The 26,500-nt window shown below is 43.8% G+C and overlaps 1 protein-coding gene across 6 annotated transcripts in view; it reads right to left on the bottom strand.

The window, feature by feature from the left end:
• Adamtsl1 (ADAMTS like 1) overlaps window positions 1-26,500 on the bottom strand; it is a 904,412-nt gene that overhangs the window by 11,061 nt on the left and 866,851 nt on the right. For all 6 annotated transcript variants that reach the window (XM_060365805.1, XM_060365807.1, XM_060365806.1 and 3 more), the window contains 2 exons: window positions 3,633-3,845; window positions 1,991-2,171 (listed from right to left, as the gene is read on the bottom strand). In XM_060365805.1, the coding sequence (XP_060221788.1) occupies window positions 1,991-2,171; window positions 3,633-3,845 (394 nt within the window). The remainder of the gene's footprint in view (window positions 1-1,990; window positions 2,172-3,632; window positions 3,846-26,500) is intronic.

Raw genomic sequence — 26,500 nt, 5'->3', positions numbered from 1 at the left:
TTTCCTCCAAAAGCCAGATCCAAACGCCTGTTGCCTCTCGATGTAGGAGATTAATCTGGGTTTCACTGAAGTCTGAAGTTTTGTCTGGAAGTTCTTTGGTCACTTCAACCCTTGCTCCAGTGGTTATGTTCGTCTTTCAGAAACAAAGATCATTCTAGATTTCTCGGGTAATTCCTAGTTAGTAAGTCATATATCTTGCGGAGCTTTATGTGGAGTATAAAAATCCATTCTCAACTATAAGTCCCTAGAAGTAAAACTGACCAATACTATGACAAACGGGCTTTTCTCATAAAGCCATTCTATAACCTGGGGACACTGTGAAGTCCTTAGTTCATTACTGTATATGTAATGGTGCAGGAGCCCTTTCCTGAAAGACTGGGAAGCAGGACCAGGCATGAGGCTTTTCAGCCGATTACATAGGAACACCACACTGGTTCTGTTACCTGGAGTCTGGGACTAGAACTGTAAAGGAGAGGGAACAGCTGCCTGAGTTAAAGCTGACTTTGGAGGATGGTCTGAGCAATGCCTATGTGTATGTGTGTACAAAGGAGGACACTAACGTGGCCCTCAAGCCTGACTGGCACTCTAGTCAAATGGAAGCCTATGGGGCTTCCCCGCCTAGTGGGGCCACAGAGGAGAGATTCTGCCCTGCTTCAGGATCCGCAATTGACTCAGTTTGTGGCAATTTCTGTACTTTTTGGACTGTGACAGATGACTGTATGTGGATTTCTAGGCCAAGGAAACACTGAATTTAGGAAGTAGGAACAAGGTGTTTCAGAGCCTCTGGAAGCACTGAAACCAAAGATGAGATGGCCATTACTACTTCAGTTGCTGAAGTACATTGGGCTGATTAACTCTGACCATCACCAAATCAAATCACAGCACTCCTGGCACATAAAAGATCTCTTCTTCATTTCACGCAGCTTGGCAAGGGCAGTCTTCCAGATCCTCCTGTCCCTGGTGAATGTCAGGCCTGCATTTCAATCAACTTTGATTTCTCAATATACATTTCAGTGGTGTTTTCAGGAGCTGGGGTGGGGGTCTTGAGAAAGGAGAGCTGTGGGCTACGTTACTGCTCAGGAAGGGTATAAAAGGACATTAATCATTCCCGTGGAAGCCTTCCCGTCAGCAAGTCAAACTGCTGATATTAATGAGTGTTTCATATTTCATGGAGTCTCTCCTAGTCTCAGCTGCTCCCTACGACTCAGCTGGCAAAACACAGAGCAGTTCCTGAGGAGTATAGGAAAGTCCTACAGACAGGTCATAAAGGGGCACTGGAGGTCCTAGCCAAGTCTCCCAGGGTGCAGAGCGCCATGCTGGTGCCAACTCCAACCCCATCCATTATCCTTCAGCTACTGCCTGAAGACGTGGGGATACGAGCTCACTGGGACTTGTAGATTCTCGAAGCTGGAGTTACATATGAGAGGATGAGATGTTGGGTGTCACTGTAGCCTAAATACAGATCTCAGATGCAGACACTATACATCCAGAGTTAAGGTGACTACAGAAAAATGGAGATGTATTCCAAGTTTAGTGAGATGCAACTATTTGTAAAAAGATAAGTTTTTGTATCGAAACCAGAGTACTGCCTAGCAGAGGTATTCAGACAGAAAGAGGAAAGTTGGGGTAGAGCCCGGTAGTCCAGTAGTCCTCGTCCTTTCAACATTTCAAAAGAAAATATGTTTTAAACAGCCCAGAGAGTCAGGTTATTATTGCAGGATGGGAGTTACCTCTGGCCCTACCCTGGGAAGTATTTCTTTACTGAGCAGACTCTCGGGCCTTGAACGCCCAAGTAGCCAGCAGCTGGCTGAAGGGTGAGAGAATGAGTAGAACTGAAAGCAAAGGTCTGCTCTGAGGATACTTCTAGTATGGTGGATGGGTGCCTATGGGAAGGAATGGCTCCTTGAATTCCATCTCCTCTTCCAGCATGGTGATAGATGACTGGCTCAAAGTCAGGGCCAGTGGTTGGGGGAAGGACAGGGACACTTACCGAGAAGGACAGTCTCTCCGGTTGCAGGCAATGGGCTGCACAGCAGGCCGAGGCTTTCCTGCACAGTGCTCGGGGTCAACCTCCGTGTTGTTCAGCAAACACTTGAGGCGGGGCTGGTGAACCCCTCTATTACCACAGGATGCTGAGCAGGTCGCCAGTCTATCCACAGACCACCAGTAATCTGTCATAGGAGGAGGATCAGAGGGGAAGAGAAGCCCGTGTTACTGCCCATGCTAGTCCTTTGGCAGAAGGTAGCTGGGGGCGGGAGAGCTGAGAGGTGCTATTTATTATACAATCAAGCCACCTCCCGGGGGGGTGGGGGGTGCAGGGCAGTGATATTCCAACAACTGTGGGCAAGGAACCTCAGTCAGCTCATCCAGAAGAAGAATTCGGCGCCTCTCACCTAATCACTGTGAGGACTGAGCAAAATGGAAGGAAAGACCCTAGCTCCATGGAGTACCTGGCACACAGCATTCAAACAACCGCTGTAGTGCTTATTATTTTTAAACATACTTGCTCAAATCCTTTTTTTTTTCCTCTTCTGGTTCACCAGACAGTGACTTTATTTTTCTAGAGAGAGAGGCATAAATATACCAAAGTACTTATTCATATCCAAAAGCACAGACTTGAGATGGATTTTTGCAAATTTTACGAAACACTATTTATCCAGAGAGTTCTCATTTACACGAGACAATGATGTAAGTGAAAGAGTCCAGTTCTTTGGTTTTTCTGTTTGGGGACCTGTGACGGGCCGGGGCCAGGGCTGGGGAGGCTGTTAAAATAAATGTGGGCTGCTATATTTTTGGTGCACGCTTGCGAGTGCTGTTAGACCCTGAGGATAGGCAGTGAGCAGAGGGGCCTTTGCTTTTGTATTTGGAGAGCCAAGTGGTAGGGGAGGTTTCTCCAGCACGTGTGTGTGCTCGGAGGAAGCTCCCTCCTTTCGGGGAGTACTAGGCAGAACAGGCCATCCTCCCCGCCGAGAGTCCTCGGCTTGGGAGTGTACTCCACAGCACTTCCTTAACAGAGTCATACAGGGCACAGTGGACCCAGCCAATGGAAAGCGGCCTCCCACATTCCATAGAGAGGCCAGCCCGGGCTATCTTCATCTCATTAGTAACTGGCTGGTGCAGAGGCTGTGGACTTGCTGACCTGCTTGTATTCCTGGAAGGCTCACGCCCGAGGCATGCCGGCGAGCTGCTCTTTTCTTTTTTTTGTCAGCGCCAAAAGAAAAGCCCTTTGCATATGACTATGGCTGAATCCCCTGGAATGTGAGGAGCCTGCTCTGCTCTCAGCAGGCAGAAGGCAAGCGACCAAGGTGGTTAGGTCAAGACATGCTTTTTAAACAGAATCAGTAGAGAAGACATGGATTGATTTTTTTTTTTAAAGTACTGTGTGTGGTCTTTCTTAGTTAAGTCAGCTTAAAGGAGACCCGTGTAACCCTGATAAGTAGTCATGACTCCTCCGACCTGACTTTTCCAGGTCCAGCCGTGCGTTAGGTTCCAGCCACTCAGCTGAAGGCCGTGGTGGCGGAAGTAAGGTTTCACAATACAGAAACGTTACTAACCAGAGACTAGGTCACTATGTTCTACCAGAGAATGGATTCCCAAATAAGTCTGCTGCTCAAAGGCTGGGGATTTCTCACCTTGGATCACCAAATAGGCCTTTTGCATGAGCGTTCCTGCTTCATTCTGAGCCAGGCAGCTGAACTCCCCCTGAGGTCCTCCACTGAGATTTGCAACATGGAGGATCTGTCCGGCTCCCCAGATGTGGTGGGTCAGCCCCAGGGCAGAGGCAATTGGCTGGCCATTTTGGAACCAGGTGATGTTGGGGGTGGGGTGGCCTTTGATGGGGCAGCCTAGCAGAAGAGAGAAGACAGTAATTAGCACAGCCAATAAAACCCCCATTCCTGGTGAGTTCAGGAGTGTTTCCATGGTGCTAGGAACTGTATACATGTCATGGCCTTATTGATCGTATTTTTATGATGCTTGCTTTTCCCAAGGAAAAGTGGGTGTTTTCACTCTCTAGACTTCTGGGAGGGCAACTGTTCATCATTTGGTTCAATAAAAATGCTTGAAGAACACAAAGGGACTATTTCTCTTCCTGCCTCTACACTAACTTCTAAAACAATGGCACAGTTGGTATTAATTCATTGAAAAGCCTTTTCCTGGTAGGTCTTCCACTGATTCACCAATTCATTTATAAAGGAAGTTTTACTTCAAATGTTGGGGAAGCCCCCCCACCCCCAACATTCTTAAAACTTAAGACTCACACTTTTACCAGTTAAAATCTAATCCCTGATGCTATGTTACATTAATTTGAAGTAATAGATTTTCAGCAGACACTAGGAAAATAATTTTGTACATTGGCCTCATTTGTCCACAAATGAAGAGCCTTGGTCTTTTGATGGCTCTAAACCAAGCATGGATTAGATATGTGCAACCTTACTCTATGTGGTTACAATATATTTTGATGCATTAGAATTTTAAGATATTAAACTGAACACATTACAAAATTGGTAAAATAGATTGCCATTGTGAGGAGAAAGATTCCCTCTGACCTTGGAACGCTTGCTGCATTTGCTGTTGTTAGCCTTGATGGCTTAGCCTCATTAAACAAGTTATTTTAAAGCTCCCAGAGCATGTAGAGAAACTGAGGTTTTCTTTCAGTTCAATTAGACAAGTATCTGCTTGCTACCTCCAGCTCTGGGGATTGCAGAGGAAGATGGGACCACCTCCTCTCTTTCGAGGAATTAAGGAGACAAAGGAATGGTGACTTCGGCTGCAGGAAGAAGGCCTGTAGAGAACAGTGTAGAGAGGAAGGATAGAGTGTGGGGGAAATAAGAGTCGAGTGCAGTGAAATGTGCATGTGCGAGTGCTTGTGAGCACACACGCATGTGCATATGGGCATGCGCGCACACACACACCCACACACCAATGAAACCCATTATTCTGTAAACTGAGATTTAACTAATGAGTTCACAGAAGTTGCATAGTCAGAGACCTTATATTTCAACATTTCCAAGGTTTGGGAAGAGATGGAGAGGGCTGCAGGAAGGAGCAAATACAGGAATGGCCAGAATGGTATTTGACGCAGCTGGATAGCGAGGCAGGCAAGTTCACGTACTGTTTACTTAGTAAGCATCCACAATTATTCATAATCCATGTTTCCTTTATTTCATTCATCATTCTTCAGGAATAACAATGTCTAAAAAATTGCTTTTTCCCATAGTCTATTCATTCAAATATTTTTTTCCATAAGATTTTCAAAAAGTTAAAAATAATTGTTTGACTAGCCCATTTTTGCACGTGTCTTCTATTAAAATTTATTTATTTTTATTTTATATGTGTGAGAGTCTTGCCTGCATATATGTGTGTGTGCCTAGTATCTTCAGAGGTCTGAAGAGGGTTGCAGATACCCTGGAGCTGGAGTAATGGATAGATGTGAGCCTCCATGTTGGTGCTGGGAACTGAACCCAGCTCTTTTGCAAGAGCAGCCAGTGCTCTTAATCACCGAGCCATCTCTCCAGCCCCTTCCTTAATGTTCTTTAGTTTACTTCAAAGTTCTTTGTGGTTCACTTTCACTCAGCTCTGTTGGAGTCAGAGATCATTTTCACTCTGTCACCTTTGATTCTGAGGATTTTGTCTTGGCTGCTCTCTATTACGATGCCGGGCACCCCTTTCTATCTGATTTTTTTTTTCTTTCTCAGAGCCAATCAAGTCCTGAATTACAAATGAAATGCTGGGTCTGAGGTGTAAGAACTTCAGCTCCTAGTTTTTTTCAGGGAATGGAAAGGGAGAGTTATGGCATAGAACAAAATGTCTAGTGCCTTTCCCCTCTCTCCATTCTGCCAATGAGGGTGTGCACAGCCAGCCAGCCAGAGCCAGCCAGCCATTCTGTTGGCTGCTCTGCTGGGAAGAAAAGGGCAATAACCCCTGAGGGATGCCAGAGCCATAGAGGTGTGAAGCAAGTTTGCCCCTGAGCAAATTGGGTATTTGCCAGCCCAGGCTGGGCTGTCTTCTCTATACCAGGACTTGAAACGGGAAATGTCCTTCAGGGTTAACTTCTACAGGCACACGGCAAAGGGGACCAACTCTTGGTGTCTGCTCAGTAGGCTTGGGGTCAGCTCCATATGGACCAAGTGCTTGGACTCAGTGGTTGGTTGGCTGGTTGGATGAACATGGGTGGATGGGTGGGTGTGGAAAATGGCCCTGGGAATGGTCCTGCAGTTCAGGTTGGATTGTAAGGAGGTGTGGGCATTTGAGGTCTTTGTTACAGGTTGTTGAATACACAACTAACTAAAGCATTCTTAAATTGCCTTAACCCTCCTAAAGCCATGTGCATTTGGTACATATGTGATGGTATTTCTTCCACATTAGGACAGTGATCACAGGTCATGTACTTTTAGTGTTTGAGATTATCCATCTTGAATTGAAATATTCTCTTAGGAAAGTCTATCTTTGGTCTACTTCTCAAAGACAGACACAAAAAACATGAGTTCTAACCAAAGTAAATAAAAAAAAGATATGCCTGTCACCCACCTTTCCCATTACTGTTTCTTTCAGAAGTTTTGACTGTGCACACAGGTATCTCTTAAAATGTCCTTTGTACTCAGAAGTACTGTTCTTAGTACCTATGTAGTACAGGCCCCTGAGCTTTTATGTCCATATTTATGTGTATGTCCCTGTCTCCGCAGATTGCCAGAGGCAATAGTCAAAATAAGAGTCTAACAGGAATCCCCACTGTGTATGTTCCCAGTGAATAATTATCCATGTTTCATTGCTAATGAGAAAACCTGGCTTGTAACAGGGTTCCCTTTTGTCACGGATATTTCTCATTTGTTAAGGTAAAGGACATATCAATCATTTTTTTTTTTGAAGCGGAGCACTCTCTCTCTGTGCCATTTACAAGGACATCCAGAACTCTGCTGTGTATTCCATGCTTCCAAAGAGGCCAAATAATAACTTCCAAATCCCAATTCCTTGCATTGGTGAGAAAGTTAGTAGTAGTTAATGCAGAGGGTATGAGGAGGGGCAGGAATCTCTTTCCCTTGCATTCTTCTCAACTCCATAAGTGCCAGCTCTTTCCATTCTTCAAGCTTCAGCGCCTTCCAGAGGAAATGGACAATCAGAGGGACTGACAGTACTAATTCCACAGACCTCAACTTTTGAAGAACTTGGGTTGTGAGGTGGCTGATGGGGAAGCAGTATTTGGGAAAGCTGCCTAGTTAATGAGAGTTCTGGCATTGGAAAGCCTCCCTCGATCAACCCTTCTTAACCAGAGAATGAAAACGCTGCCTTCAGGCCTCCATTCCTAGGCCCACTGTGGTTCTCAGATGAGCCAAAGCTAGTTGTAATCACACAGATGAAGTTTTGCTCTTCCAATTTTCATCATCACCATCATCATCTCCTCTTCTTCCTCTGACATGATGACTTGTGCAGTGGACAATGTTTAGAGTGAAGATGTACCAATTAAGAAAAAATTATATAAAAATTCTTATTTCTGATTACTCTGAGGGTGTATGTGAAACTGAGTCTCCTCCTAATGTCTGTAATACCCCTGTACATGATAGGATGCAGGTAAGAGACCAAAGAGCATTTGTGTGTAGGAAGCATGTGTCAAAGGCTGAGGAATTCTACATCATTTGCTCCACATCTGGCAGAGTCAGTGGGCTCCAGCAAACCCAGGAATTCAGTCCAGCTGACAGTCTTGCTTCTAGTAAATGCTCCTCACTGACTTTCATTAGCTCTGCATCCTAATTTTTACATTTTTTTTTAAGAACTGTAGTAGCCTGTCCCAGGGAGACAGCCCTAGTTTGACAAGTGAGGGAAATACTGGGTGGCCTGGTGGCCCTGGCTTCCAGCTTCCTTTCATGCTGTATAGGTAGGACCTTACAGGCAATGTGATGAGGCTGCCTTTGAGGCACTGAACTCACAGTGATCATTACTCAGTTGATTTTTGTTGTTGCTGTTGATTCAAAGGGCTGAAACCCACCAGGAGCTTGCTTCGTGGGCTCCTTTGTAGGTCTTCAGATTCATTAGCTGTCTCTTACTTGAGTGAGCCATATATCCAGAGTTGATTTTTGTGAGTTCTGAGCCTTAACGAGCAGAAATAAGGATTCAGAGCACATATCCTTCCCTCCCTTTCTCCAGGGAAAGGAACTAAAAACAAACAAACAACCCCCCCAAAAAAACAACAAAAACCCAACCCAAACAAACAAACAAACAAACAAACAAAAAAGCTCAAAAAAAAAGTGGGGGGGGGGGGCTAGCTTAGGTTGATACATCAATCACACAGAGCAAAGACCATACCTGGGCTTCAGGAGTTTATGAGGAAGAAAGCTTTGGAAATGGGAATGTACAGTCCAGGAGGAGAAGAAAGCAGTGCTGGGAATTTTCACTTATTTCATTGTATCTAAAGAAAGGGAAGGCTGTGGCAAGTTGGGACATGCTGTGTAAAAATATTAAAGACGTGGCATCATTACGTCATGAGCTGGCTCCAGGCCTGTCAGCATTTTCATTATAATTCTGTGTTTTTCACGGAGTTAAAATGTTACTATAAAAATGATGTGTGTTGGGATGAAACTTGGCACTCGGTATAGCCAGTCTGGAAGTCCTTTCCTTAATTTAATTTTACAAAACTGGAAAACACTCAGTCGGTACTTTAAAATTTATAGAGGCCTCTCTGGTCTGCCAGTGGTCTGAGCGGGTATGGGGGACCAGGCTAGGACCATGGGGTGACCAACCAAAGCAGGCACGCTACTTCACTGCCTTTTCTGGACCCTGCTTTTTTCAGCTTGTCCCCCTGGGCAACAAGTATGGTCTCTAAACTAGCAGAGAGTGAGTGGGAACTGGCATCAGGAAAGTGAGCTGGGAGAAATGATTAATTTATATTGGAAAACCCCAGTTCCTGACTCCCCATTTGTCAGCTGGACCCCAGAAGGCCATGGAAGAAGACAAGCAACTTTAATTTTCACTCAGATTTCTGGGACCTCCCAATAAGCTGGTCAAATAACCAGGCTAGGACTATTCCCATGTACATTTGCCCAAAGAAAACGAACTTTAAAACATTCCTGGAAAAATGGAATTATACGAGCCCATTTTCCATTCCCCAAATGTCTTTCTACCCCTAAGGGCAAGCTTTGGGTTTCCATTGGCAGAGGGTATACAAATGTCTCCCATGCTCCTGGGCATCTGGTAGAAGAACTTGATATATTTCTCAGCATGAAAAGTAGCTCTCTCCAGCTTTATAGCTTGATCGAGGGCTTGCCTTCTCTACCATGAGTTAAGTACTGTTGGTCAGATGCCCTTATATATACACCAGGATCTGGATAGGCCCTTACAGGTAAGGAAGGTGAGATGCCCATGTCTGTGACACAGGCACACCCAGTCTTGGCTGTGAAAAGAAGATTTCATTGTTTTCTAAGGAAGAGTTTGGTGGTGTTGAATACCATACTGATTCAGGGCTGCCTGGACCTGGCTTCAGGAGGGAGAATGGGGAGAGAAGAGGGAAAGGCAAGGTCAAGAATATTGGTTTAATTTTTAAAATTCACAGTAAAAATTGTTTGAGGTTTAACTTATCACAAGTGGATAACACCCAGAATTCCCCTGTGTCCCTTCCTGCCAGTAGGCTCTTGGCATGAAGCTTACCTCTTAAAAAACACATCAGCATTTTTAAAAAGCTTCAACTTTCTGGGTTTATAAATCCCTGGTTGACTTTACCTTCAGGCTGCTGGCAGGTGCTCCCTAGCCTGCAGGAGGGGAGGGCAGGATGGCCCCAGGGAGGCCTGGCTGCCAGCTGTGTGGGGCCCAGGGAGGAGTCTCAGCCCACTGACCAGATGCCTGTCTATGCACCCCCAGATGTGGATGACGGGGGGGCCACCCCACTCGAGTCAGAGCTCTTCTCTCTGCATCTGTCATTCCCAAGTCATGCTCTGTAAGGAAGGGGGCTGCTGTTTCATGTTTGGTTGAAAATGAATCATTACTCTAGGACGCTGGGAATAGAACTGAAGTGCAATCGCCCTGGCATGGAAACAGCAGTGTCAGGGTAAAAGCTGTTGACCCTGGGCAGCGTACATGCCTCTCCTGAGCAACCAATGGAGAGGCAAGCTAGAAAATACCCAGATTAGGATATGGGGAGTAAATACAAGCCTGCAGCTATCCAGAGCCAACATGCCCTCAGGAACTCAGGCTAGCTTTGGCTCTGTGTACCGGCAAGAGCCCTTGCAAAAGAAATAAAAACTCTACCCGAGGGCACACACAAAAGAAACCTTCGCTCAGAGCCCTGTATACACCCCATTTCAGTTCATTTCTACTGAACCAAAGCCACAGAACAGCAGCGGAGATGAAGAATGGCTAATATTCATAGCAGGTATCCTGAGAGGCTGCATTGGGGTTCACTGGTAGGGCACAGGAAGGAGCAACTGCTGACGAGGAATTCCAGAGTGTGGCGGAGGGGTGGGGCTTTGGGGGCAAGTGAAGACCTTTGCTGAATTTATTATTTGCACATAAGCCTCCTGGGTCTTGAGGCTCCGGGAACTTCTCAACAAAGTAAAGAAAATAATAAACAATGTGAGCGAAGAGAATAAGGACTGGAGTTAAACAGGCAAGGTGGAGGAGGGATGATAGCCACAGGAAGGTTTGGGAAGAATGAGGACCAGAGGTCAGCGGCAGCTCTGAGGAGTCATGCCACTGGCTGCTGGACGGTAACATCTGGCTTCTGGCAGGCAAGCTCCAGGAGTGTGTGGGTTTTCAGGAACCAGTAAATAGAGATATCTTAAGGAGCCGGAAACCCAAAGCTGGTATTGGGAAATCCGTGGCTGCCACAGGACAGCCATGTGAGGGGCTGATAGTGGCTGTTCAGATGCATTGATGGTTGCTTGCTACCAATATTGCTAGTGCTTCTTTGGCCTCTGAGGCACCTTGGTATGGTTTTGGATCTATCATGGATCTATATAATCCACAGATTCGCTTGGAGGCTCCCTGAAGGCATATGGACACGTAGCATGGTTTAAATCCTCTGGGCAAATTCAGACATTTGAAAGAACAGCTTGGATTTAGGGGCTGTAGAACCAATGCTGTCTGCTTAGGCAATCGTGATTTGGGTCAGTCTAGGCCTAGGTGAAGCAAAGCACACACTGTCCAGATGGGAAGAGGTAACTGCTAGGTTGACTTTTCTTTCTTCTGGAGACTTTGTTCTCTGGAACATGAGAACATCTACCTGGAGGCTGAGGTCTGGAGCAGAGAATATATTTGGGAAGGGTTGTGTACCTGGTCTCTGTATAAACAATGGAGGTGTCAGGGCATAATCCAGTATTTCTTTGGAACTTTCGAAGCCAGTTCTCTACCAAAGAAACCAGTTCTTTTATGACTGGCAGAAGCTACAAATGGCTATTTGTGGTAACTATTAGCATACCAAAGTGCATGCTGTCCCTCAGGCTCCCTCAAATATCTCAAGTATCTAAATCTTCTCACGTCTTCCCCTACTGTAAACTTCTCCAGTTCAGGATCTTCCTGCCCCCAAGCAACTCATTTCTCCTTATAAACCTGCAATTTCAGCTATCCTCCCTCTTTGCCCCTCTTTCTTTTGTCTTCTTTGCTCCTCTTTCTTTTGTCATCCTCTCTTGCTGCTCCTTCCCCCCACCTCTTCTCCTGGTGGGGCACAGTCTGCTGGCCATGTTCAGTCTACTTCTTTGATCACGTTTTCAAATGTCTCTGACTAGTCTCTCCCTTGTATCTACCATAAAAATATTCTCCTCATCCATACCTTGGATTGCTCATGTCATCATTTTGTATAGCAGGGGAGACTGAATATTCCCATGGAGTTAGTTTCCCAAATATACTCAAGTATGCTAAAGACATAGACCCCTAAAGGTTTAGGATTAGCTAGAACAGGGGCCCTTAGTTTGGATATCTATATTCTACTTTAATATGCAGATTTAGAATTTTCCTAAAATTTTACTATTAACTTTCTCTGAAGACCAAATATGGGAAATCCTAGATAATATGTACAGGAAAACTACCTTTTCCTATACTTCTGAGTTTTCCCCTCCCCAAATGCATTTCTGGGTTATGGTGGTGAGGAAAGGGTGAAGGACAAGGTTCTGAAATTACAAGTGTTTACAATAAGATGTTTATATAAGTTGTAATCTGACTGCCAGAGACTTGATTAGAGACTGCCTAGTGGATTAGTGTCATCGGTGCTGGTAAGAAAGCCAAGAGCAAGAGGGCTTTTATCAGCGAAGGGGTAGATAGTGAACATTTTGGACGGGGCCATATGATCTCCATCATTGCTCAGCTTTCATTGTAACTTGAAAGCAACCATAGACAATATTTAAGTGAATCAGCATGGCTGTACCCAAATACAACTGCATTTCTAAAGAGGTGGCAGTCTAGAAGTTGTAGTCTGGGACATGAGATCATCAGGGTTTCTATATGCTGAGAATGAACAGTCCAGTAAAACCACTAAATGCCTGTGCAGTATATATTTTTACCTCCAAAGAAAACAGCCATTTTCACCAGAGAAAGAATTTGATACCTCTTTTCCTAGTTAAAAGTCTCATTTTGCTACTTTAAAAAACACCAGCAAAAGTTCTTTATGGATTAAAAGTTCAGAAAAATATAACAACTAAGAAAACCCTCAATTCCCACTACTTGAGGATAGACACCTCTGGACACTGACCCTTCCAACGCCACAGGGCACATATTTCACTCGGTAGCTTAGTGAATCTTAAAAGTCTTTCCATTAATTCGTAAGAGATCTGTCCCATCCCTCAAACTGTTGCCAAAGAATCAAACCAGGATCTTTTATTTATGATATATCTACAGGTAATTACCCAATTTCCAGTTTGTCATGCACATAAACTATGGTAACGGCAATTTCCTAGCAGTTCTGTTCCCATGTACTGGTGGCTCATACATCATCTCACTGAAGGATCACAGCTGGGTTAATGAGTATCACTTGAGAATATTGATACAGATAAATTGTCACCCAGAAATGTGATGTTAATGTATGTTTCAGGCAACAAGGCATGATGGTTGGTATGTGATTTCATTCTTGAATTTTATAGTCAGTAAGCAGGACAATATCCTCCATCTTAAAAAGTTCATATCCCAATCCTAGAAACCTATACTACTTTGCAGGGTAACTATACTTTATAGCTGAGATTAAGAAAGGATCTTGAGTGGAGGGATTATTCTAGAATATTGGGATTAGTCCAATGCAATTAAATGGCTTCTTAAAAGAGAGGAAACAGAGGTAGTGTTAGAAGATTTGTAGTGCTCTGTCATCCTTAAAGATGGAACAATGGTCACAGCCAAAGTACAGGGGTAGCTTCTAGAAGCTGGTAAAGACAAAGGGATGGATGTCCCTTTAGAGCTTCTGGAAGCTTCTTGGAAAACCTTGATTTAAGTTTAGTTATGTCTGTTCTGCAACTCTGACCTCCACAACTAAAATTACATTTGTGTTGTATAGACCATGAAGTCTGTGGTACTTTGTTACGACATCAACCACCAATTAATACAAAATTTGTGTTTTTCATCTTTAGGGATTTCCTACTCAATAAAGAATATTTCTTTTTTTTATCTGCTTTATGTTGATTTCAGTAAGTCATTGGCTCTTCTAACTTTTCGTATAGTGTAAGTCGGTAAATGTTGATGGATTACAGATCTCTTAGAGATTCTGAAGTTTTATACTATTTCATGAGAAACAAAACACAGCTGGATTTGAAGTTGGGGCTTAGGAAGTGCCTGGAGCTCCTGGTCCTCGGCTAAGAATCCCATGTGGACAGCAGCAGTACAAAGCGTGCCACCACCAGGTTTCTCTCACTTAAGGTTGGAAGTGTACAGTGTACTTCCCACGTGACACTGGGTGAGATAGGACCTGTGAATGTCTTCCCACCGCTTACAGTCAGAGACCTGGCCAACCAGATGTTGCCTGACCCAGGGCCCCAGAGGCATTGCCCAACACCCCTTCTCCTTGCTCTCTGCCTTTCTAGCTTCTGAATTTGGCAGCAATCTTCTTTCTGTCTTACACCAGAAGTTCCTCAGCCTTTCCCCTTTCCTTCTTAAACAATTCAGTCCGAAACCCAGTGTGTGAGGCTGACTGCGGCAAAGTTCGTAGAGGAGGGGAGGTCACAGAATGGGGCACTGAATCTGAGCACTGAAGACTGAAGTCACACGAAGGATGTTGCTGCAGTTTGACTCATATGTTGGAACATTTGGTATTTGGAGGTGAATCCTGGTAGGTGTTTGGATCAGAAGGACAGATTTCTCATGAATGGATTAGTTTTTTTGTTTTTTTTTTTTCCTCACAGGAACAACTTAGGAAGAGGAGTCTGGCATCTTTTCTACACATTTGCTCACCCTTCTCTTTTCCACCAGGAGTTGAAGCAGAAAGACATCCTAACCAAGAGCTAAGAAGATGCCCATACTACGGTCGTGGAGTTTCAGCCCCAGAACCACAAGCCCTCTACCCCTCAAATCTTTTTAGAATGACTGAGTCTCTCTGTCCTTTCTCCTGTAATCGAAAACGGACTGAGATACTCATGGTAGTGGCTTAGTGGACGGTTAAGGAATACAAGTGGGATGAGGATGGTGTATGTGTAAGAACAAGAGACAGCAGTGAGAGGAGATCGCCTATAGAAGGGGCTTCAAATTAATAAATATATTAAGAACAGTAGAGACCATAGACCTACAAATACAGAAAGAGGAACTAGAAACCGAATTCTACAATGTTGTGTCAGACCTGGGGATACTAGGGAGAACTCATGGTTTAATACATAGATAAACACAGAAATAGTAGTATTGTTAAATGTGTATACAGCTATGCATATACATACTTACGCACACTGACAACAGTGACGCCCAGTAGTAACTTCCAGAAAGAACTATTCTGTAGGTCAGGAGCAGAGATGAGCCTAGAATATCTTTCTGGGCTAGGAAGTAAGAAAGTTCTCAGAGAATGACATGGCAGTGTCAAAAGATACAAGAGCTATTTTAAAGTCTCACTGACTGCATCTTGGAATTTCAAAATAAACAGGACAGCAAAAGATGATAGCTCTGTGGATGGCAGGAATCCACCTATAAATTATGCAAATATAAATGACTTTTAAGCCCGCCCTAGAACAGAATATTTACCATCACTTTAAAGTACTTCTTGAAAAATACTACTAATGGCAAACGAAGTTGAATAACTTTACAAAGGAAAACCCAGCAGACATTTTACCAGGTGATGAGAACGCACATTAGCTATGAGGGTAGCGCTGCTGTCACAATCATATGGCTGGATGCAAGGAGAAGAACCCAGCTCCAGGCACTTGTTTGTTCCTGTCAAACAGTCACAGCCTGACTCTAACCATGAGTTGACCTCAGACACACCTGAATTGAAGGATACACTATTTAAAAACAACAACCACAACAAAAAACCCAAAACAACTAAACCTATGCCCTTCAGAAGTCAAGGAAGTCCAAGGACTGTTCACGGGGGGGGGAGGGGGAAGAAAGAGAGACAGAGAGAGACAGAGAGAGAGAGAGAGAGAGAGAGAGAGAGAGAAGAGAGAGAAAGAGAGAGAGAGAGAGAGCGCACAACTAAATGCAATGCGTGGTCCAGGGTTGGATGCTTTTACTGTAAGGCTGCTACTGGCACAACTAGCAAACCTTGAGAAAATATATACTGAGCGATGGGGTCAGAAACTTATTCTTAAATGGACCAGGCAGAAAAATGAACCAAGTCTGTTGTCACTCTCTGGCCAGATCTTCGATCTTGGGTGTGAGTGCTGACTGCACAGAACACAGCCAACAGAGCTGCTGAAGTCTGCGAACATGGGCTTGGTGCTCAGAGCACTTACACACACATGATTTCCCATCATGCTTCCTTTCTCTCTCTACCCAGGGTTTGTCCTTCTTATAGAGTTCAGTGCCTGCAAGAGAATGTCTTTATTTCATTCAAATGTTGCTTCTTTCCCAATATTAGCAGCTCTTCCTTAAAGTTGAACAAAACTAGTTCACTGTCTCATTGCTTTATTGATTACAAAATTAAGAGTTCTTTGGAGCAAAGTCCAATGACCAAATTGCAATTGTTTAAATAAGCAATGCTCTACTCTCTAGGGCTACAGCAGAGTGACTTTAAGACGAGCCTAGAATAGCTTCTTGTGCCAGTAAGTAATAAAGTTCTCAAGGAATGCATGTGACAGCAATATGGGGATTATTTTAAGGTCTCACTGGGTGCATCTGGGATTATCTTTTTTTAAGTGTCAAAACAAAGAAAAGGGCAAAGGCAGCTGTCTGGATGGCAGGAATCTATGGAATATGGAAATAGAAACAGTTTTTTGTTCACCCAAGAACGGAATACTCACCCCTTGGTATGTATGCATGGGAGGACACTTTCTGGACCCCTTGGGTGTAGAAAGCAGAAAAAATGTTCAAGCCGCTGTATAAAATGACACAGTATCTACGTGTAACATGCACACTTTGTTCTGTGTGCTTTGAATCATATGTATCTCCTGTGTGCTTTGAATCATATCATTTTTTCCTGACTATTTTTGATCCATACCTGGTTGAATCATTGAATATTGAACTTACAGATACAGAGACCAAAATACCATTTTACAATCTAATCTAGTTCTGTATGGAGCCTGGTTAGGTTCTAAAATAAAAGATTTCTGCAGTGTTTGCTTAGGAAAAGCTTTGTTTTACTCTGCTTTCCATTCACACACCCCCCCTTTTTTTTCTTTCTGTCGTCAGGATGATTTTAGGGTTCTTAGCAGAAATGCTTCATTTACCCTGTGACACCCTGAATCTCCATCATATCACCCAGAATTAACTGTGGTGAGTCAGTCTCTGAGCCATGGAACTGGATGAGGATTTGAGAGACTAAGAAGGTTTGTTAGTGTTGAGAACAAGATTATAGGGCAGGAATTAAGAGGATGTGCCGTATTTGTTGTGCATATAAGAGTGCATTGGCCACCTTCTTTTGGGCCCCAAATCCTTTTCTGGGCTCAGGAAGCTGGCAGGACAACAGACACGCAGGCTTGTGCTGATTTATCTGTCTTGATATCACTTCAAAGGGTTACACACTGCACACAATGGTTCCTGCCAGGGTCCAGAAGGACCTCAAATGAATTTTTGGTCTTATCTCCTTGGAAACAAAATATACAGGGAGCTCATTATGTCAGAGCTGCCCAGCCAAGAGAGAAATAAGGAATTCCATAATTACAATGGATTTTCACATAAAAAGTCCTTGGTAGAATGATGACTTTGGGGTTGAACTTGTCATTCACATACCTTTCAGAGGTAAGGTGTTAAAAGTGAAGGTGAAAGACTGTGAACTGCTAGGTAGATGGAGATGAATTACAAAGTTCTATATTTCACAGTTGATAGTTCAGCTACTGTAATCATCATTTGTTCCCCTTGGCCCAATGCTTCTCTTAGGGTTTGTGCTCATAGGCTGTCACAGGTGAGGAATAGCCACAGGTAGTCCGTAGAACACCTTCTAAATGATACATTTTCCCAAGAAGAGTGAGAACCCTTTCTAATTTTAGGAATGTAATCCACAGTCCCTGCATGAACATGTCCTGGCAAAATGTCCCTTCTACCTTCTACAATACAAACATGAAAGCAGCTCTATGGAAACAAAGCTGAACTATACCACTATATTTCTTGTTAGGCTTTTAAAGATGCTCAAATGTTATTCTGGCCTAATCCCTTTGCCTTCTTTCTCTGCACATGTGGGAGAAGCTTTCCAAGCTGGCCTCTGTTTCTGAGGCTCAGTAGCTGAACACATAATCCATATCCTCCAGTGAGGGCCAAGATAGTATAGCCTTCTTGGTACACAGAAATGTACAGAAGACAGTTGTAGGGTTGAACCGTATTTCTAGATTTTATTCATTTGATTTTGCATACTCCATACACATTCCTGGTTTGGAATTCGATGGGAAGCAGAGGAGATGGAAATTCTTTCTGATACCTTTCTCTCAACCACCTGCTATCTTACAGGCAATGTTGCTAGTTTCTTACTTATCTGAAAAGCACCTTTTTGAAATAGAAACAGTTAAGTTAAGCCACACTTCAGCCCTTTTATATAATGCATTTTAAACTCTAGGGACCTTAAGGTTGAGGAGGCTCCCAGGATTCTATAGTTATAGACCCAGTGATGGGCAGAGGAGGAAGTTAGGGAGTCTATTCATGGTAAGACAATTTCTAAACATTTGCCTGGAAGGTGTAAAGGAGTGCAGGTGAGGTGGAGGCTAGTAGTGTTTCTCCTGCTGTATAATATGCAGACGCTAACTATGTAAAGAGACGAACTCATCCTACTTCTACATTATTAGCCAAATTCACATCTCCAAATGCTAGATGCAGCACACGAAAAGGTACAACATTGGAAAGCTGGCTGCCCCCTCTCCCCAGTGGACTTCACTGGGGGTCGGATTCTGCTGAGTTATACTTCCATGAACATCAATTATTTACACACACAAAAAGAAATAAAAACTTTGGAGTCCAGAGGTCCTGTGTGGGATATAAAATGTGTTCCTTGCTTTATTTGCATCTTCATGGCTCTCCAGCAGGTAGGGGTGTGTGTGTGTGTGTGTGTGTGTGTGTGTGTGTTTCTAATTACCACCTGTGCTTTCTTGGCTTGTCTAATCCTATAGATTCCTCTTGATGCTACTTAGCTTCCATTTCTTCATAAAGTCTTCTCAGATGCCATACTCTAGGGCAGACTGCATCCTATTTCCCCAAGGTCCTTTATAGAGAAAACACTCTCTATACTCCAATGAGTACAGGAAAATGAGAAATGAGGAATGGGAAGAAAGGAACTGTTTATAGCTAGGAGAGCTTCTAAGCGGCCTAGAACATCTCCTCAGGGTTTGGCCCTTTGATTGGGGGTTCTAGGAGCCCTACTTTGCGGTCATTCTTGCTTCTTAAGAAAAAGGCAACCAGTAACTTATAGAGAGTGGTTTAGAGCTTGCAAAAAATTATGCTTTATCTCATTTAGTTCTTGAGCCAATTATGAAATAGAGGTTATGTCCCTGTTTTAATAGGAGGGAAGGAATACTCAGAAAGGCTTTGAAACTTGACCAGAGAACAATCTCACAGTTCATGTTTGCATTACCCTTTTGGCTAAGCAGTAACCTAGACCTCTTGTTTAATTTATCTGAGATGAGCTGGAACTCTTTTTATTTTCCTTTCTTTTTTTATTAATTACAATTTATTCACTTTGTATCCCACCTGTAGCTCCCTCCCTCCTCCTCTCCCAAACCTGCTCTTCCTCCCTCTGCCCCACCTATACCCCTCCACCATCCACTGATATGGGAGTCCTCCTCCCCTTTCTTCTGATCCCAGTCTATCAGGTCTCATCAGGAGTAGTTTCATTGTCTTCCTCTGTGGCCTGGTAAGGCTGCTCCCCCTCTGAGGGGGAGGTGATCAAAGAGCAGGCCAATCAGTTCATGTCCGAGACAGTCCCTCTTCCCATTAGTATGAAACCCACTTGGACACTGAACTGCCATGGGCTAGCTCTGTGCAAGGGTTCTAGGCTATTTCCATGAATGGTCCTTGGTTGGGGTTTCTGTCTCAGAAAAGACCCCTGTACCCAGATTTTTTGGTTCTGTTGCTCTCCTGGTAGACCTCCTGTTCTCTCCAGGTCTTACTATTTCCCCCTTCTTTCATAGGATTCCCTGCACTCTGCACAAAGTTTGGCTATAGGTCTCAGAATCTGCTTTGATACCCTGCAGGGTAGAGACTTTCAGAGGCCCTCTGTGGTAGGCTCCTGTCCTGTTCCCTGTTTTCTCCCTCTTCTGATTTCCATCAGAACATTTTAGCCAGAGTCCTCCTTCTTCATTAGTGTCTGTAGGTTTTAGTATGTTTATCCTATATTATATGTCTAATATCCACTTATGAGGGGGTATATACCCTGTGTGTCTTTCTGTTTCTGGGATGATCTTTTTCAGTTCCCATCATGTGCCTGCAAATTTCATGATTTCCATGTTTTTAATTGCTGAGTAGTATTCCATTGTGTAAATGTACCGCAATTTCTGTATCCATTCCTCAACTGAGGGGCATCTGGGTTGTTTCTAGCTTCTGGCTACTACGAATAAAGCTGCTACAAACATGATTGAGCAATTGTCCTTTTTGTGTACTTGAGCATCTTTTGGATATATGCCTAGGAGTGGTATAGCTGGATGTTGAGGTAGCACTATTCCTAATTGTCTGAGAAAGTGCCAGATTGATTTCCAAAGTGGTTGTACAAGTTTATATTCCCACCAGCAGGGGAGGAGGGTTCCCCTTTCTCCACATCCTCTCAAGCATGTGTTGTCACTTGAGGTTTTGATCCTTAAGGAGAACTTGACTAAAAAAAAAAAAATAAGCGAATTTAACAAGCAAACAGTTAAAGAACTAAGAGCACTGTAATATGTGAAAGTTAATGAAAAAGTAAGCTGACTGAGGCCTGAATCAATCCATCATCCTCTTTATCCCTGTTGCTAGTACTTGGCCAACAAGTTGCTTCTCTGCTTCTTCAAGAAGAAAAGGGCTGGGGCAAGTAGTGGCCTATAGGAACTGAACATATACCATGTGCAGATAACCCTTTAAATACTATATTTGCCCCCTTCAAGAACTATGGAAGGCTACACAGCTATCCATCTTCATTTTATAGTCTAAGGCAGGAGAGCTTGCACAATTTGCCCAAGGTTCTCCAGCTGGACGTAGGTAGCAGAGCCAAGCATGCTGGTTCTAGCTTTCATCACTATACCATGCTCTGAAATGCATGGGAAGGGCCCCGTTGGGCAGTTTGGGCATTAGAGAATAGAAGGGAAGAGGTCTTCCAGGAGAGGATTCAACCTTGGTCTTTTATTAATTCCCAGAGTGGCTGTTTCACCCTCTCATCTCCTCCTTCTATTACATTGCTCTCTCATCATCACTCTCGGGCTGATGGTTTTACTTAAGCAGCCCCTTCATGTCTGGGCACATCTGGGCCAATACCTCTGTGTTCCTACCCAGGAGGTACCACACATGAACCCTTGAATAAGGAACTCATCTTCTGAGCTACTTAACGTTTGTAATGGCAGCCAGCAATTGTCCCTAAAATCTAGGGAAGAGCTTAGTGTAGGCTACAGTGAAGAGGAGAATTGATTCTTAGGTTTATAACAACAGAAGTGTTCCAGCCAAACAAACAAAACAAAACAAAACAAAAATGAGAACATAATCAGCTTTCACTTTTGTACTGGGCACTAAAGCTAGGGACACTGAACATTGCTTCTTATTTAAGTCTTACAAGAATCGGTTCTGTGGGCTGGGTTATGTATCAACAAGGAACCAGCTTCTGTGGATTTGTAAACGGGTCTTCCAACAGAGGTGCCTTTTCCTCTACAAAGCTGACTGAGAACTGAGGTGGAGAGTTTTCCTCTCTTTTCACATATCATAACGAACCCTGGGACACAATCCTGCCCTTTCTCTTCTCTATACTCCTCTAGGCGCTGTAGCTGCTGTAAAACTGCCACTCTAGCACCACACAAACACACAGAGGGGCACAGAACAGGGGGGTGTTTTCAAGAGCCATTTCATGGCGAGGAAGGATTTATTAGGGAAAGTGTAGAGTTCCTCGTTTTCCCAATGGTGGACTTTCAATACCTGTCTATTTCAGGGACACCAGACTCATTCATATCGTTCCTGTTGAGTATGCTAGGGAGGGCACTGGCCTGGGAACTCCGTCTTCATGCCAAGAAAGGGCAGGAGAAAGTGTGAGTGGTTTTTTTCAAGGTCCCATTTCCTGATTATCTAGAATCTTAAAATAAGCCTGTGCCTGGATACTTGCTATGGCCTGGAACAGTGGCAAGTGGGGAGATTTACTGCCTTGCTGTCTCTGTCCAGCTATTTTAAGTGTCACTTATTCTTCGGTGTCTTTTTAGATTTATGGATGTGTACTCCAGCCTGAAGAACTGGTATACTTCTTCCCATGGCTTCCCCATAAACACCCTTTGGAATACTGATTTCATTTTACATGCAATGTGATGCTGAGTTCAGTGTTGTCCCTACGGGTCTCTATTATCCACTTCAAATTTTATCATAAAAATAACGGATTAAAGTAAGTCAACATGGGCTGTAAACAAGCACAAAACACTGGTCTTTCTTCTTCAGGACAAAGCATATTCTCCTTGTGGGCAATGCAGTAGGAAACAAAAAATGTTTTCCTTGTTGCATGAAATCTCAGCCTCCCAGTGTGAAGGAGGAAACAGAGGCCAACTGTTCTTTGAAGAGGGTCAAGGTAAAGGTCTTCTTGCACTAGCTTTCCTCATCAAGGATGCTGGTCCTGCCCTTCAGGTTGCCATGCCCTTCCTCTGCATCACTTTCCCTGACACCTCTGGGCTGGGTCCCCATTGTGAATTAATTTTTACCTAACCTTTGGCCTTTGGGACTTGTTGCTCTCACATCTATCTTTGGAGAGGAAGCCGTGATGATCCTGGTCTTCCAAATGATTGTGATGAAAATTGCTTTCCCAGCAGATGTGGCCTAGAACACCCACTGATGTCATAGTGTGAATTTCCTCAGATCTGGTGTTAGGAAGTGCCTGATGTAGCCCATACCAAGGGAATCAGGAAGTGCGCTTCTAAGGGTGAGGGTGGAGGTGTGTGAGACGGATGAAAAAGCTGCAATTAGACTAGAGATCGGATATGGAAATGACTCAAGAGGACTAAGTCAAGGCCCTGCCACCAATCCCTGTTATAAACTGCTAGAAAATGGTTATGTAGCTCCTTTTCCCACTAGGATCTGGGAGCAAGCTGAGAGATATGTTGCAGACATGAAATATCTCAGGTAATAAATACATGTCTTATTAGCAACTTAGAGAAAAGTTGACAAATTATAGCTTTGATCCTTGCTCTGGAAAATACAGTTTTTGTATTATGGAACATAACTATATCCATTAGTTTACTTGCTGCACAGGGCAGGAAAATTGCTCTGTAATCACAAAGTAGAGTAGGTGCCACAGGGGCAGGCACAATGCACAGAGCCTAAAACAGTTCCTAGTTTTCTCCTTACAGAAAAGGTTTGCCCAGCCCTGGTGTAGAGTGGTCCTTAGGGGGTTCAGAGTGATCATTCAAGGCAGGGATTCTCAAAGGAGATGTCATAGAGGGCATGAGCCAAGTCTCAAAGATCTATAGGATTTAGTTTGAGGACAAGAGAGTGTTCTTTTATGCACAGAAAGCACAAGACACTGGCAAAAACCAGGGAGAAATTTGACAGAAATGAAATTATTGTATGAGACAAGATTTGGGCGTAAGGACACAGACACATGCAGATTTAGACTTGAACAACAAGTTACATCCTAAGATAAACTATTCTAAATAATGACATATTTCATTTTTTCCCACTCTAAGCATGTAGTAAGTAATGGGGAAGTGACTTTGGAAATCCATTCAACCCTGAGAACACTTTCTTTAAAAGTACTGATGCTTAGCTCCACCCCGAGAGATTCTAGCTTAATTGGTCTTTGTTGGAGTAGTTTTAAATTTCCCAGGTGGTTCTATTATCCATTTGGGCCTCTCTTACAGAGGGAGGAAATGGTCAGGCACGTGCCTGCCGAAGCTTCAGGCCAGGTAGGCTAGCAGGTGCCCAGCACATGTGAGTCAAATTAAATCAGCAATATTGGCTTGTACCAGAGCCAGCTTGATAAGCCTCTGGTTTACTAGAGTCAGCTATACAGCATGCCGTTGGCCACATGGCTTCCAATAAAAGAAATCACTCCTGCCTGCCTTTGCCTAGTCCTGGAAAAGCTCATGATGCTCAATGCAATATTGAGTCAGTTTATAAATTGGACATTTATAGATCTTTCTCTGTTGTTTTAATGGGACTATTTACAAGGTCTTACAAAATTTGCCCTCTGCTTGCTTGCCTATCTACTTGGCTCCCCAACCCCCATATTTTCTCTTTGTGACGCCACTCCAGCCACTCTGGCTTCTCTGTTGTACTTGGAGCACATGAGGCACGTCCTGCCTGTGCTGGGGAAGCACTTAGCATCTCTTTTGGCAGACATGCGCAGTGCTCAGGAGGTCACTGCACATCTCTGCTCATGGGTCATGCTCTTAAGAGGGGCATCCTCCTTCCCGCATACTTAACACATGTTCCCTTCTACTTTGAGGCGATTTTACATGAACACCACGAGCTTCATCCATAGACTCCAGCTCTGGGTCTTGTATGTTCCAGCCTTGGATTGCCCACCAGTGCGACAGTGTTTATTGGCGTGGCCCAGTTCTAACTTAGTGCCAGAGAAAGAAACGTTCACCTTTTTGGATGAGATTATGGATCACCACTGCTCTTAACAGAGGTCTCGGGCCAGTTGAGTTTTGTGGTGCCCAGCAGAGAAATAAACATCCAGAAACTGCAGGTGTGCAGGGGTGGCGTCTGAGCACAGCCTGTATGCCTTGCCCCTGGTGCCTGATGGGCTTTGGGGTGTAGAGAGCATGCTAGTTGCTGCGAGGCTGTGGTCTAGGCTAGGCATGTGCTGGGGCCCTGCAGAGAGAAGGACCAGGAACACTGATGATGGACTGGTCACCAACACTCCCTGCTCTTTGTAAAATCACTGGGCATGAGAAAATGGCTCCTGTGGGGCTGGGCCACATGCCTCTAGCAGGGATGCTCGTGAAGTCTGTGGAGCTGAGCTTGTTCACCCATGAAGGAGAGAGTGTTCTTAGAGCAGCAGTTCTCAACCTCTGGGTTGCAAGTACTTTAAGGGTCAAATGACCCCTTCACAGGGGTCATCTAAAACCATTGGAAAATACAGATATTTACATTACAGTTCACAACAGTAGCAAAATTACAGTTATGAAGTAGCAATGAAAATAATTTAACAGTTGGGTTCACTACAACATGAGGAGCTATATTAAAGGGTTGCAGCATCAGGAAGGTTGAGAAGCACTAGATAGAGCAGGCTGGCCAACCCCTACGAGCCCATTCTATAATGCTCTTACTTAGCCTCTGAGCGTCAACAAGATATAATGAAAAAGAAAAGTATACTCAACTTCTGTCTCTGTCTCTCTGTGGTGTGTAAGAGAGAGGATGGCACTGGATGCATTTCTCAGAACCTATCTTATTTTCTGAGACAGAGTCTCAGTGAACCTGGAGCTCATTGATTTGGCCACATTGGCTGGCCAGCAAGCACCAAGGATCCACCTATCTCTCTTCTGACCCACACAGATGCATGCCAGCACACCTGGCTTTTTACGTGGATGCTTGATATCCAAAGTCAGGTCATCATGGTTGTGGAGCAAGAGCTTTACTCCCTGAACCCACTCCCTCGCCCTAACTATTTTTCCCAACACACACACAGCTATCTATGTATTCTGTTGGCTAGAGTCACCCTGGAAAACTCCAGGACCTATAGAATGGGTTTTTTCCTCTTTCCCAATTGGTAGGACAGCCTTTCAGGGTCTCACACTTTAGGAAGAAGGAATGCCTAACTCAGTGATAGGACACAATGACAGTGGAAAGTGTTGTGACCTTGAAGCAGGATTTGTGATTCCCATTACAGACCTCAGTAATTAATAAAATTAATTACTGATTTAATTAATCAGTAGTTAATAAAACGTTTTCCAACATGGCTTCAGGTGAAGGTACCTTTGGCGCAGGGATCACAGGGCCTCCACTCTAAGTGCTCAGCTCTGTTCTGTGGTGTGGCTGCTGCTAAAGACAATGCACTCCCACTGAATGGGAGTAACTTGTAACATTATCATTCTATTTACAAAATGAATAGTTTTTGGAACTCTGTAATGAACCCCCTCAAATATGTTGAAGACTCTGGGTCACATAAAGATTTCTTAAATATAACACTCAAGAACAAAAAAATATGAAGTAGACCCTTACCAAGGTCTCAGTTTTCTACTCCCAAGAGACATCATTAAGAGAATGAAATGACTCCCTGCCCTTTCAGTGGACTAGGAGAAGGGGATGGGGGGAAGAAGGAGGAAGGGTGGGGATGGGAGGGAGTTGAGGGAGGGGTCTTCAGTTGGGATATATAATGAACAAACTGTGAAGAAAAAAAATAAAAATTTAAAAGAAAAAAAAAGAGAATGAAATGAGAACCACAGGTTGGGACAAAAAAAATTGACAATTATATATCTAATAAAAGATTTTTAAACTTTAGAAAGATTTCTGATGATTCAATTCTAAGTGAAGAAACACTCAAGTTTAAAACGTTGAAACAACTGAAATGGCATTTTGCCTAAGGTGTTGGGATGGCAAATAGGGAAAGTTGCTTAGCACTGCTGGTTATCAGAAAAATGTAAATCCAAACCACACCATGATCACTCCATGGCCAGTAGACTGAAAATATAAAACCATGACAGCAAGGAGAACAAGCTTTGCTGAGGGTGTGGAGAACCTAGAGCACCATGAGGTGATGATGGGGATGTGAAGTAATAGGCTACTCTGAAAAGCAGTATGACCATTTATTAAAGTCTTAGCCACACCTGCCATATAATACAGCCATGTCTCCCCTAGGTGTTTAGTGAGGAGAAATGAAAGCATATGT

Source organism: Meriones unguiculatus, chromosome 12 (assembly GCF_030254825.1).
Source record: "Meriones unguiculatus strain TT.TT164.6M chromosome 12, Bangor_MerUng_6.1, whole genome shotgun sequence".
Lineage (NCBI taxonomy): Eukaryota > Metazoa > Chordata > Mammalia > Rodentia > Muridae > Meriones > Meriones unguiculatus.
Note: the sequence above shows the minus strand (reverse complement) of the source record. Positions and strands in the feature narration are given on the sequence as shown.